General features: G+C 37.5%; 1 protein-coding gene across 2 annotated transcripts in view; it reads right to left on the reverse strand.

Annotated features, from left to right (window-relative positions):
* Positions 1-11,463, reverse strand: part of Flo1 (flotillin-1) — a 33,503-nt gene extending 22,040 nt beyond the window's left edge. The window contains exons 1-4 of one of the 2 annotated variants that reach the window (XM_067776233.1): positions 11,297-11,463; positions 6,948-7,023; positions 6,523-6,877; positions 3,454-3,465 (exon numbers count right to left, since the gene is read on the reverse strand). In XM_067776233.1, coding sequence (XP_067632334.1) covers positions 3,454-3,465; positions 6,523-6,877; positions 6,948-7,023; positions 11,297-11,348 — 495 coding nt within the window. In that variant the 5' untranslated portion in view covers positions 11,349-11,463. The remainder of the gene's footprint in view (positions 1-3,453; positions 3,466-6,522; positions 6,878-6,947; positions 7,024-11,296) is intronic. The other variant, XM_067776234.1, reaches the window with a different exon arrangement.
* Between the last annotated feature and the right edge of the window lie 948 nt (positions 11,464-12,411).

The following is a 12,411-nucleotide window of genomic DNA, read 5'->3' on the forward strand; positions in this document are numbered from 1 at the left end:
AAAAAGATCATGTTAACAAAATCAATGATCGCATTCAAAACCAATTTCCTGGTGAATTGTGCAATGGAACCAGACTTTGCGTTTAGAAATTAATGCCGAATGTAATCAAAGCAACAATCATCAGCGGTAAAAGCAAATGTGAAGATGTGCTCATACCACGAATCCCAATGATTCCTACAGATTTGCCATTCAATTTTAAGCGCTTACAGTTTCCTGTGCGCCTTGCTTTTGCAATTACAATTAACAAAGCACAAGGACAATCGCTTACTGTTGCAGGATTAAATTTAGAGAGTCCGTGCTTTTCCCATGGCCAGCTATATGTTGCTTGCTCTAGAGTTGGAACACCAAAAAATTTGTTTATCTTTGCACCGAACGAATAAACCAAAACTATTGTGTACCCAAATGCATTACAATAAGATACAAGAATAAAATATTTTAATAGAAAATTTCACCAAATATGCGTACAAAATTCAATTCAATTTACAGAACAATAAATTAAATTATCAACAAACAAAACAGAAAAAATAACACAAAATCCATTCGATCTCGGGCGTTACAACGTACCATTGACCATTTTGCATGTATGCTTATGGAAACATCAACTTTTCCCGATTTAATTTTTGATATTGTAAAAGGCCGGAATACATATTAAATAAGTATAAATAGATTAAATATTTATAATCAGCACTTTTACATAATTATTTCGAATTATTTTCACAATTTTTCAAACTTTAATTAGGTGTTTTTGCATAAAATTGCAAACGGTCAAAAATTTGCGCACAAAAGTTTACTAGGCAACTCTGTCTAGTGAGAGAGCGATCAGCTGACACGTTCTTACGAAAAAAATCAAAATTGTTTTGATTTCTACGTTCCGGGCTACGTACGTACGGGCGTTGCACGTCGGTGAGTTTTCGTTTACATTGCACACTCATAAGATAGGTCGTGTCAGCTGACACGTTTTTGGTACTGCCGCATTAGGCACGCTGCGCTAACCATTTAGCTGTACAGCAAGAACGAAAACAATTATTTCATTTTATAAAATTAAATATATTTTAACGCAGTAATAAAGTAAATATTGTTACCTTCAAAATAAAACAAAATAAGATACGACGAGTGGAACCAAAGATATAGCATTTTGAATGTGGGCAAGTTTGCTTACCCATCGAATCTGAGCTCATGCAGATTGTTTCGAGGAAATCCTGATACAGGTATTTGCTTATTTCATGCTAGCAACTTAAAAAAAAAGTTTGAACAGAATCAAAATTATGAAATCTAAAAAGTTGTTCGATTTGTAAAATAATGACCCATATGAAGGAATCAGGTGGGCTGGAAAAGTGTTATTTTACCCAAATATGTGTTTCGCCGAGTGCTTTAAGCTGGAGACATTGGTGCTTTATCGGTAACCGTATCGGTGACCTTATAACAGCTGATTCGACCAACCTTATGAGAATCAATGCAATCGATTATTGGTGCCGCTAAGGTCGTAACCGTATCGTAGCCAACCAATTGGCTTTTGGTTTCCGTCGTAACGATAAACAGCTGATTACGTTAGGGATGCGGATACAGCGATGCGACATACGGCACCAAAGACTCCAGCTTTATGTGTGACAGTTACGCTACGGCATGGATCTTAAATTAAAGCTATATAAAATAACTAAAATATGCAATTGTACAATTAGCTACTTAAAATAATAACAACCGCAAAATGCAATCATATTTTTTGAATTACGAGGGTTGCTATTTATATCTTGAGCCTTGGCAACACTAAGTGTTTGCCGGCGCCATCTGACGTTTTCAATTGAAAGTTTGACGTTTTAAAGCATAACCCTGCTAGGCAGCTATCAGTCATTTGAGGCATCAATTGACTGATATGGCTGATGGAAATTTACATCACAGCGTAAAGCAAAGTTTCTATCAGGTTGTTAGAAGCGACATGAAACCTGATGTAAACATTTTGTATACATTAATGCATACACATACCTACCATGGCTTTCCATAGGAATAAAATGAAAAATTTATGCGAGTGTATTAGTGATGTCAAAAATTCTGTTAATGTGTTGGAGTTTCCGTCAGCTCTGTCTAGCAGGGAACCTTCTTCAGAAAATTTTGACATTTGAGCACAACTTGTGTTGTTTACAGTAACTTACAAATTGTATCTCAGCGAAAAAATGGAATTAACTCGTGAAAATTTTCGTGCGGTGATTCTTTACGACTCTCGACGTGGATTATCAAGACAGGAGTGCTTTGAACAACTTACTTCCATGAAGCTCCATGATGAAGCTCCATCCTTTGCCACTGAGAAACGCTGGTATAACGAATTCCATCGTGGCCGCCGTTCGCTCAGGGAAGAAAGTCTTGAAGTTCGTCGAAAATCAGTTGTTGTGCAACAAAATATTGACGCTGTGCGCGAACTTATATTGCAAGATCGTCATACGACTTATCGTGAGATTGAGGCATCCCTGGGCATTAGTATGACGAGCATAAATAAGATATTGCATGAACATTTAGCTGTAAAAAAAATTGTTCGCGTTGGATCCCGCATAATTTGACAAAAGCTGAATAAGATGCTCGTGTCAATTAGTGCAAAGAAATGCTCAACAAATACAATCTCGGTGCATCAAAAGCTGTATATAACATCTACACAGGTGACGAATCTTGGATCTATGCGTATGAGCCCGAAACTAAACAGCAATCCACTGTATGGTTTTTCCAAGATGAGCCAAATCCGACATCGTCCGCGAAGCACTTCGAAGCAAATGAGCCTGTTTCTTCGGAATAACTCGACATGTGGCTACCGCGCCATTAGAACAATGAAGAACGGTGAATTCCGAATGGTGCACAACCATTTGTTTGCCAGTAGTGCCTGGTGAAATACGCAAGAAGAAGCGGCAACGAAGGATCATTCTTCAATGCCAGCTTTCACACATCGGCATTGACTGGCCAAAACGACGAATTAATGAGTCACCCTCTGTACAGCCCTGATTTGGCGCCAAATGATTTCCGCAAATCAAGAATAAAATGCGTGGCCAACGTACTTCTTTTTTTTTTATTCGCCGGAAGAAGCCGTTGATGCATTCCAAAACCATGTTTTGGAGATACCTCAATCGGAGTGGAAAAAGTGCTACGAAAATTGGTTTGAACGCATGCAAAAGTGTATTGATTATCATGGAGAATACTTCGAAAAACAATAAAGCCATTTTCGATAATAAATTACTGTCATTTCATTATTCGGCTCAAGATATAAATAGCAACCCTCGTATTATATCGGCAATTCACTAGGTTTCGTCGTATGTGGCATGCTTTAATCTTTGGAAACCATAAAAACAACTCAAATCTTAAACTTTACATGTATACGACACTCTTGTGAGTTGCCCAATAATTTTTGTATTATAAATTTTCTACTTTTATTAAAATATAATAAATGTATGTACATATGTATCATTTTAAACATACCTTGGAATCACCCTTTTATTTCGAATAACGATATTATTTGTAAATATCACATTAAGTACGCATTCACCATTCCGAAAAAAGAAGAGATTATTTGAGCTGAAATTCATTCAACTAGACTACTTTGAAAATTTAATATACTTTGCTTATGTGTATATAGCATTAGGGAATTATAAAAACTATGCTAAATACATTTTAATAAAAGAACTAAATAGAAATATAGCTATAAAATATATATAAATAAATATCATAGAGGATATAGCAAAAATATGTTTATTAAGAATAAGCGTCTTATTTTAGACGCAATTACATATGAAGGCGTAGTCATGGCATATCTGTCAAAAACAGCCGCAACAAAATTTACGTTCCCACTTGAGTTAAGGCCCTATTACTGATACTTAGCATAGGCTTGACTTGACTTGGCGTAAACTTGGCAACTTAGCCACGATTATACTCCACTTGGCGCATAAAATCTGGCATCATAATCAGCGTTGAAATTTATTTTTAAATAAATGTCAATTTGTATGTCAAAATGTCAAAATGAAATGGAAACAAACAAATGGCATCTCAAAATGTAAACGTCACTTAGAACTTACATAGAAAATCAAAATTCAACAGACTTCTAAGTCAAGTTAAGTTTTGAGTAATCAGTAACATGCAATGTTCATTTAACAGAGCTGTAAGTGCCAGTTCGCAATCCAAGTCAAGTCTATGCTAAGTATCAGTAATGGAGCCTTTAAACTATGACTACGTCCCATACCATATAATAAAATGAAAAGAAATGGTTTAGTGCGTTTAGCATAAATTAAAGTGTTACTGCAGTTGAAGCGCCAAAACAAAAGTATAGATAGCAAAAAAATATAGCTAGTAATATAATATTTACAAGTGCTTTTGTTAGTGTATATAGAACAAATGTAAGTTTTTAGTCCAAGTAGCATGTTCTGACTAACTACATATTTTTTTTTTATACTCAGCTGAGCAGAGCTCACAGAGTATATTAATTTTGTTTGCTTAACGGTACCCTGTAGCGGCATAAACTAATCGAGATAGATATAGACTTCTATATATCAAAATGATCTGGGCGAAAAAAGAAATTCATTTAGCCATGTCCATCCGTCCGTCGGTCCGTCCGCCGTAAATTTTGAGGTATCTTGATGAAATTTGGTATGTACGTTCCTGGCCACTCATCTGAGATCGCTATTTAAAATGAACGAAATCGGACAATAACAACGCCCACTTTTTCGATATCGAAAATTTCGAAAAACCGAAAAATTGTGATAATTCATTACCAAGGACGGATAAATCGATGATACTTGGTAGGTGAGTTGACTTTATGACGCAGAATAGAAAATTAGTAAAATATTAGACAATGGGCGTGGCACCGCCCACTTTTAAAAGAAGGTAATTTAAAAGTTTTGCAAGCTGTAATTTTGCAGTCGTTGAAGATATCAAAATGAAATTTGGCAGGAACGCTACTCCTATTACTATATGTGCGCTAAATACAAATTTACAAAATCGGATAGCGAACACGCCCACTTTTTAAAAAAATAATTTTAAAAGTCAAATTTTAACAAAAAATTTGATATCTTTACAGTATATATGGGGTATTCCAACCCATTTCGACCAATTTTGAACCCGACCTCTTTAGAATTGGCTGAAAGTTTTTCTTCTTTTTCTAGCTTACGAAAGACGTTTTTCAGAATTTTTTCATCCAACTCAAAAAAAGTTATGAATTTAAAAAAAACACCGTTTTTGTTTTCAAAATGCTATAACTTTTTCAAAAATTGACCGTTTGAGATCTTTTTTTTTTAAATTTGTTTTTAAATGTACTTTTCGGAAAAAATACAAAAAAAATTTTAAAGTTTTTTTTTTTAATTTTTCAGTTTTTCGAGATTTTTCGAATTTCGCCATTTTTATTTATTTTTTCTCATAAAAAATTCATGCAATCATCCCCACTAATCCCGGAGTGGGCCGATTTTTTTTATATTTTTTTTATTTAATTGAAAAAAAAAATTTCAAAAATAAAATTTTTTTTTTATCAATTTTATTTATATAACAAAAAAATGTAAGAAAATGATTTTTAAGTATTCTTTTCTTTATATATTCTTTATATGAATACGAATGTATGTGTATATCGGCCTAATGCAGTTGCTGGAATGCGAAAGCGAGTCATTTTAATCGTAGATTACCATAATATATAAAGAAAAGAATACTTAAAAATCATTTTCTTACATTTTTTTGTTATATAAATGGCCTTTTTTCATTTAATTTGTCTAGAATACTTTTAATGCCATAAGTAGAACAAAAATTTACCAATCCTTGCGAAATCGGTTGAAACCACGCCCAGTTCTTATACACAGCCGACCGTCTGTCCTTCCGCTCGGCCGTTAACACGATAACTTGACCAAAAATCGATATATCTTTACTAAGCTTAGTTCACGTACTTATCTGAACTCACTTTATCTTGGTATTAAAAATGGGCGAAATTCGACTATGACGACGCCCACTTTTTCGATATTGAAACTTTCGAGAAATGGTAAAAATGCCATAATTACATACCAAATACGAAAAAAGGGATGAAACATGGTGATTGGATTGGGTGTTTGACGCAAAATATAACTTTAGAAAAAACTTTTTAAATTGGGTGTGACATCTACCATATTAAGTAGAAGAAAATGAAAACGGGCGAAATCCAAAGCCCTTGGAATCATTACAGGAATACTGTTCGTGGTATTACATATATAAATAAATTAGCGGTACCCGACAGATGATGTTCTGGGTCACCCTGGTCCGATATCTCGAAAACGCCTTCACATATACAACTAAGGTTCCACCATTATGGCGATTTCTCAAAAAGGCGTCCACATGTAGAAATATGGTCCACTCCCTTTTAAAATACACTTTATTACCTTCCTTCCATGATGCCAATGTCATACAAACACATTCCAAGGTTACCCTAGGTTCATTTTCCTACATGGTGATCTTCTCTTATTTTGTCTCCAAAGCTCTCAGCTGAGTATGTAATGTTCGGTTACAACCGAACTTAGCCTGCCTTACTTGTTAAATACTCACTTCTTCATCATGTATATCTTTGATGGTATACGACACAACCGATATACCCATATTAGCCAAATCTGAAGAAGCTACCTCAAATACTTGTTTGCTAAACTTCTTGCGATCTTTATAAATTTCTTCAACGGTCATAGAGCCCATAATGGCACGCTGATGGCCCTCAAGTGTTACCAGAGCAATATGCTGTATTTCAGCTTCACCTTTACCAAGAAATTGTTCGCATGCAGTCAATAGCATATCTTCATTTTGGCCCTGAATTTTTACTTGTGCAATTCCAGTTACTGATATTGGTACGCCTTGAATAGTGTATACACAAGGACTCTCCACTTGCAATGTCATCGTATTGAGCGAGATTCTATAATACATATTTACAATTAAATTATTTGTATGAATGTATGTACGTATGTATGTGACTTGAAGCAAACCTTTGTACTTGCTGTATGGTTGGCCACACAAAAGCTCGACCACCAGGCACCAATAGTGGTTTCATATAGCAGCATCCTGTAGAAAATAAAGCGACAAGTACTCTAATGTATACAACAAAAAATACTGCATTTAGAACTTCCACGGGATGGCTTCTTATGATCCCTGAAGATTATCTACATAGTGAGACAAAGAGATGGTCTTCTGAACAGACAGCGTTTGCTTAATTGTCATAAACCTGGACACCCTAGCAAACAACTGCTTGATCCAGCCCCGCCTCCATGGAGGTTAAGGGAACATCTCCATAAGTACTATGACGAGCATAAGCAGACCCTAAGCAAAATCCACACAGAAACGGTAAACGACTTTGGACGACAGGACGCGCCGGTAAACCCTGTTATCAACATACAATATCCTACTCTTGCAGAAGAAAGCAAACTTTGGCCCAAATTCGTTCTGGACACTGTAACAGGTTAAACTCTTACTTGTCCACAACCAACCTCGATGTGGCCCGCATGACACCAACCATCTCTTCAATTGTAATGTGGAACCTACCGGTAATAGTCTAGAACAGGGATCGTTAATACAACAAAAAACAACAACAGGGGTCGACTACTAATATGCGTCCAAAAATGTAGAACGACGCACCTTGACATCTGTTTCAATAATCCGAAGGTGCGCTTCTATTGCATTCGGTGGAAATTGCTTTATTGTTACTCTTTCGGGTAAAAGTCTAGTTGACGGGTCGACTGCTAATACGTTACCAAAAATATCGAGAGAGGTATCAAACGACGCGTCTTGACAACAGTATTAATAATCCGAAGGCAGAAAATAAAAATTTTAACTCGTTTAAAAGATATTAACGAAAAACGGAAAAATAAACCCAGGTCCCTCCGAAATCGGGGACGGGATGCATAGTATGTATTTTTTGCGCAGAACGTCTTGCTGTGTTGGCGACCTGCGGCCGCGCTTATAAAGAATTACTCTGGCCGGTCAATCAGCAATCGACCCCGGTACCAGAATTTACCGAACCTACGCCACTAACACCCATCCGCCCCCGTTGAAATTTACAGTTTCCTTGTACTCCCTTTAGAGGACTTTGATGACGATTTGTGAGTGGTCGTGACCATTGAATGGGGCGAATCACTGTTAACACAACAGCAATACTTGAATCCATTTTGCTTCCCTATTTCACTGGAAACTTGCGTCTTGCCAATCATCAGCATGGCTTTCGAAAACTACCACTGCGCTAAATGCCATCAAACTAGATGGGAACTATCGAAAGAGGGTAAAAGTCTAGTTGAGGGGTCGACTGCTAATACGCGTCAAAAAATATCGAGAGAGGTGTCAAAAGAAGCGTATTAATCTCGAGAACAATAATCCGAAGGCGGAAAAGAAAAATTGTATCTCTGTGGGGGGATATTTGCAGTTGAAGTTGGCGATTTTCATGTGGTAGTTGTAATGGTGTACCCACAAAAAAAATTGTGAACATAAGTGTCTTGTGCGGATATAGTTTTGGTCTCCAAACCGGTGTTGGACCCACCCAGGGTAATTTTTTACAAGCGCGGCCGAAGGCCGCCAATGCAGAAGGGTGTTCTAGTTGAGGGGTCGACTGCTAATACGCTACCAAAAATATCGAGAGAGGTGTCAAAAGAAGCGTATTAATCTCGAGAACAATAATCCGAGGGCGGAAAAGACACCTGGACACCCTAGCAAACAACTGCTTGATCCAGCCCCGCCTCCATAGAGGTTAAGGGAACATCTTCATAAGTACTATGATGAGCATAAGCAGACCCTAAGCAAAATCCACACAGAATCGATAAACGGCTTTGGACGACAGGACGCGCCCGGTAAACCCTGTTATCAACATACAATATCCTACTCTTGCAGAAGAAAGCAAACTTTGGCCCAAATTCGTTCTGGATACTGTAACAGGCGAAACTCTTACTTGTCCACAACCAACCTCGATGTGGCCCGCATGACACCAACCATCTCTTCAATTGTAATGTGGAACCTACCGGTAATAGTCTAGAAAAGGGATCGTTAATACAACAAAAAACAACAACAGGGTTCGACTACTAATATGCGTCCAAAAATGTAGAACGACGCGCCTTGACATCTGTTTCAATAATCCGAAGGTGCGCTTCTATTGCATTCGGTGGAAATTGCTTTATTGTTACTCTTTCGGGTAAAAGTCTAGTTGAGGGGTCGACTGCTAATACGTTACCAAAAATATTTATTTTTTTATTTATTTAAAGTCGACGCAAACACAAAGCGGTCGACTAATTATGTAATAGACAGATATATATGTAAAATACAGAGCCATTCTTAAAATTCAAAAATTCAAAAAAGGTACATAGAAAATTTGTATGTTATAAACATTTGACATCGCATTGTATAAGAAAAAATTAAATTAAAATATCAGGCTAAACATAAGAGTATAGCAGTATGTAAAGCAGCAAACGAATATTCAAAGCCAATGCAGTTATACAAATCATTGTACCGCGAGCACCAATGATGCAGGGGACTGTTTCTAGCAAAATTTTGCCGGCATAGAGGTAAATGAGAAGGCACAAAATGTCTGGACGCCCTAGCAGGAACCGCAAAATTTAGTTGACTGATTAGGTCAGGGGAGTCAATCACGCCAATGATGAGCTTGTGAATGAACATAACGCCAAGTAATACTCTACGATTCTCTAGATATGGCAAATTAATTAGAAGAAGTATATTCCTGTATGGTGGAAGATGAGTACTTGATTCCCAGTTGAGACCTCGTAATGCAAAAATTAAAAGAGAGAGGTATCAAACGACGCGTCTTGGCATCAGTATTAATATCCCGAGGGCGGAAAATAAAAATTTTAACGTTTTAAAAGATATTAACGAAAAACGGAAAAATAAACCCAGGTCCCTCCGAAATCGGGGATGGGATCCATAGTATGTATTTTTTGCGCAGAACGTCTTGCTGCGTTAGTGACCTGCGGCCGCGCTTATAAAGAATTACTCTGGTCGGTCAATAAGCAATCGACCCCGGTACCAGAATTTACCGAACCTACGCCTCTAACACCAATACCACGCCGTTGAAATTCCCAGTTTCCTTGTACTCCCTTTAGAGGACTTTGATGACGATTTGTGAGTGGTCGTGACTATTGAATGGGGCGAATCACTGTTAACACAACAACAACACTTGAATCCATTTTGCTTCCGTATTTCACTGGAAACTTCCGTCTTGCCAATCATCAGCATGGCTTTCGAAAACTACCACTGCGCTAAACGCCATCATTCAAGGGGTTGTGTAGCGCAATATATAGCTTCTCCAACCCAATTGTCAACCTCACCTTCGAGCGGCGAATCCCGTTTCACTAACAGACGAGGCTCTGGCGACCCCAAGCTCCTCATGGAACTTGAGGGTGGGGAGGGATGGCCTGAAGGTTTAATGTGGCCATATAAATCGTTCCCGAGATGGTCGGGCCAGCACCTTAATGGTGCTGTGTTACCGGAGCGTATCGGATCTGTATCCGACAAAGGACCATCACATCGATAACACTCTCCAAAGCCTTCGGGGAGTAACTAATCGCTACAACAACAACAACAACAACAACAACAACAACAACAACGCCATCAAACTAGTTGGGAACTATCGAAAGAGGGTAAAAGTCTAGTTGAGAGGTCGACTGCTAATACGCTACCAAAAATATCGAAAGAGGTGTCAAACGACGCGTCTTGACATCAGTATTAATAATCCGAAGACGGAAAATAAAAGTTGAGGGGTCGACTGCTAATACGCTACCAAAAATTTTATCTGTCAGGAGATATTTGCAGTTGAAGTTGGCGATTTCCATGTGGTTGTTGTTGTGTTTTTACCCACAAAGAAAATTGTGCATCACCGTGGCGGTAGCCACGGATATACCACACACCCGGACTTGGCATGGCGTAGCCCAGGGTTATTTTTTATAAGCGCGGCCGAAGGCCGCCAACGCAGAAAGGTGTTCTGCGCAAAACTTCTATGGATCCGACCCCCGGTTTCGGAGAAACACGCGTGTCTTTTTTCGGTTTTTCTTTAATATCTTTTGAACGCGTTAAAATTTTTATTTTCCGCCTCCGGATTATTAATACTGATGTCAAGACGCGTCGTTTGACACCTCTCTCGATATTTTTGGTAGCGTATTAGCAGTCGACCCCTCAACTAGAATATTACCAAAAATTTAATAAATTATTTTGTACACGCATTACTTCATATCTACAAATTCGAATTGGAAAAAAATCACGCACAAAATGACGTCACGTAAAATTCACTTTTATTTACATCCAATTAGAAGTTCTAGTTAGACCTTTTCTTGAGAAAACTACTCACCTGAAACAACAAGCGCTTCATTGGGACCACATGTTACAAACCCCCAAGTCATACTTTATTAATTTTGCAATGAAATAAAGTCTTGCAACAGAGTTAAATCAGTAAATATTAAAAGCCGCAGTCGTTCTACTGAAAAAAAACCACCCCATAAAGCTGTAAAACAGACGATGGCAATATTAATATTATCGATGATTTTTTAGTGGGGCACCCATCTATTCAAGTCGGGAGGCGCTCGATAAGCACGTTATATGTTAGTCATGCTCATAGAAAAGATAAGACTTAAGGGCCCATTACTGATACTTAGCATAGACTTGTCTTGATTTGGCGTAAGCTTGGCAACTTAGCGCATACAATCTGGCATCATAATCAGGCTTGAAATTTATTTTTAAATAAATGTCAATTTGTATGACAAAATGTCAAAATGAAATGGAAACAAACAAATGGCATCTCAAAATGTAAACGTCACTTAGAACTTACGTAGAAAATCAAAATTCAACAGACTTCTAAGTCAAGTTAGGTGTTGTTAAGTTTTGAGTAATCAGTAACATGCAATGTTCATTTAACAGAACTGTAAGTGACAGTTCTCAAGCCAAGTCAAGTATATGCTAAGTATCAGTAATGGGCCCTTTACGGCTTCATTCCGTTTGTCGAATGAGGCGCTTAACGAACAGCACTTGCGTTGGCGATATCGGATGCTAATGTACTCTGAAGCTTACGTTTTCGTTTATCTTCTAGATCTAAATAACGTTATTTATCAACTGCGCGAAAGCCATTGCTTTCGCCTTTTGTTTTTAACAATTTGTTTTCGTTTTTTCATCAGCTCTTCGTGATGAGGAATGCCGAGATAACGCAGGAATCAGCTGTTATGATTTTGACTATTGCAAAGAGGATAAATATAATAAGAGACGTCACTCCTTACTTTTAGCCATTTGCTCGATGTTTTCTATAAGGTAGTCGCTGGTTTTTTTTTTTTGGCGAGATGTGCATAAAATGTCTTCTACACATTTTCGTGTGGTATTTGTGTTTATTTTTCCGACTGTATTTAATTAATTAATTGATTCTCTTTCAAAAAATCACGTTTTCATAAGGTGCCTACACCGCATGCTTAAATGGGA

The sequence above is a fragment of the Eurosta solidaginis genome, chromosome 3 (genome assembly GCF_040869045.1).
Source record: "Eurosta solidaginis isolate ZX-2024a chromosome 3, ASM4086904v1, whole genome shotgun sequence".
NCBI classification, from domain to species: Eukaryota; Metazoa; Arthropoda; class Insecta; order Diptera; family Tephritidae; genus Eurosta; species Eurosta solidaginis.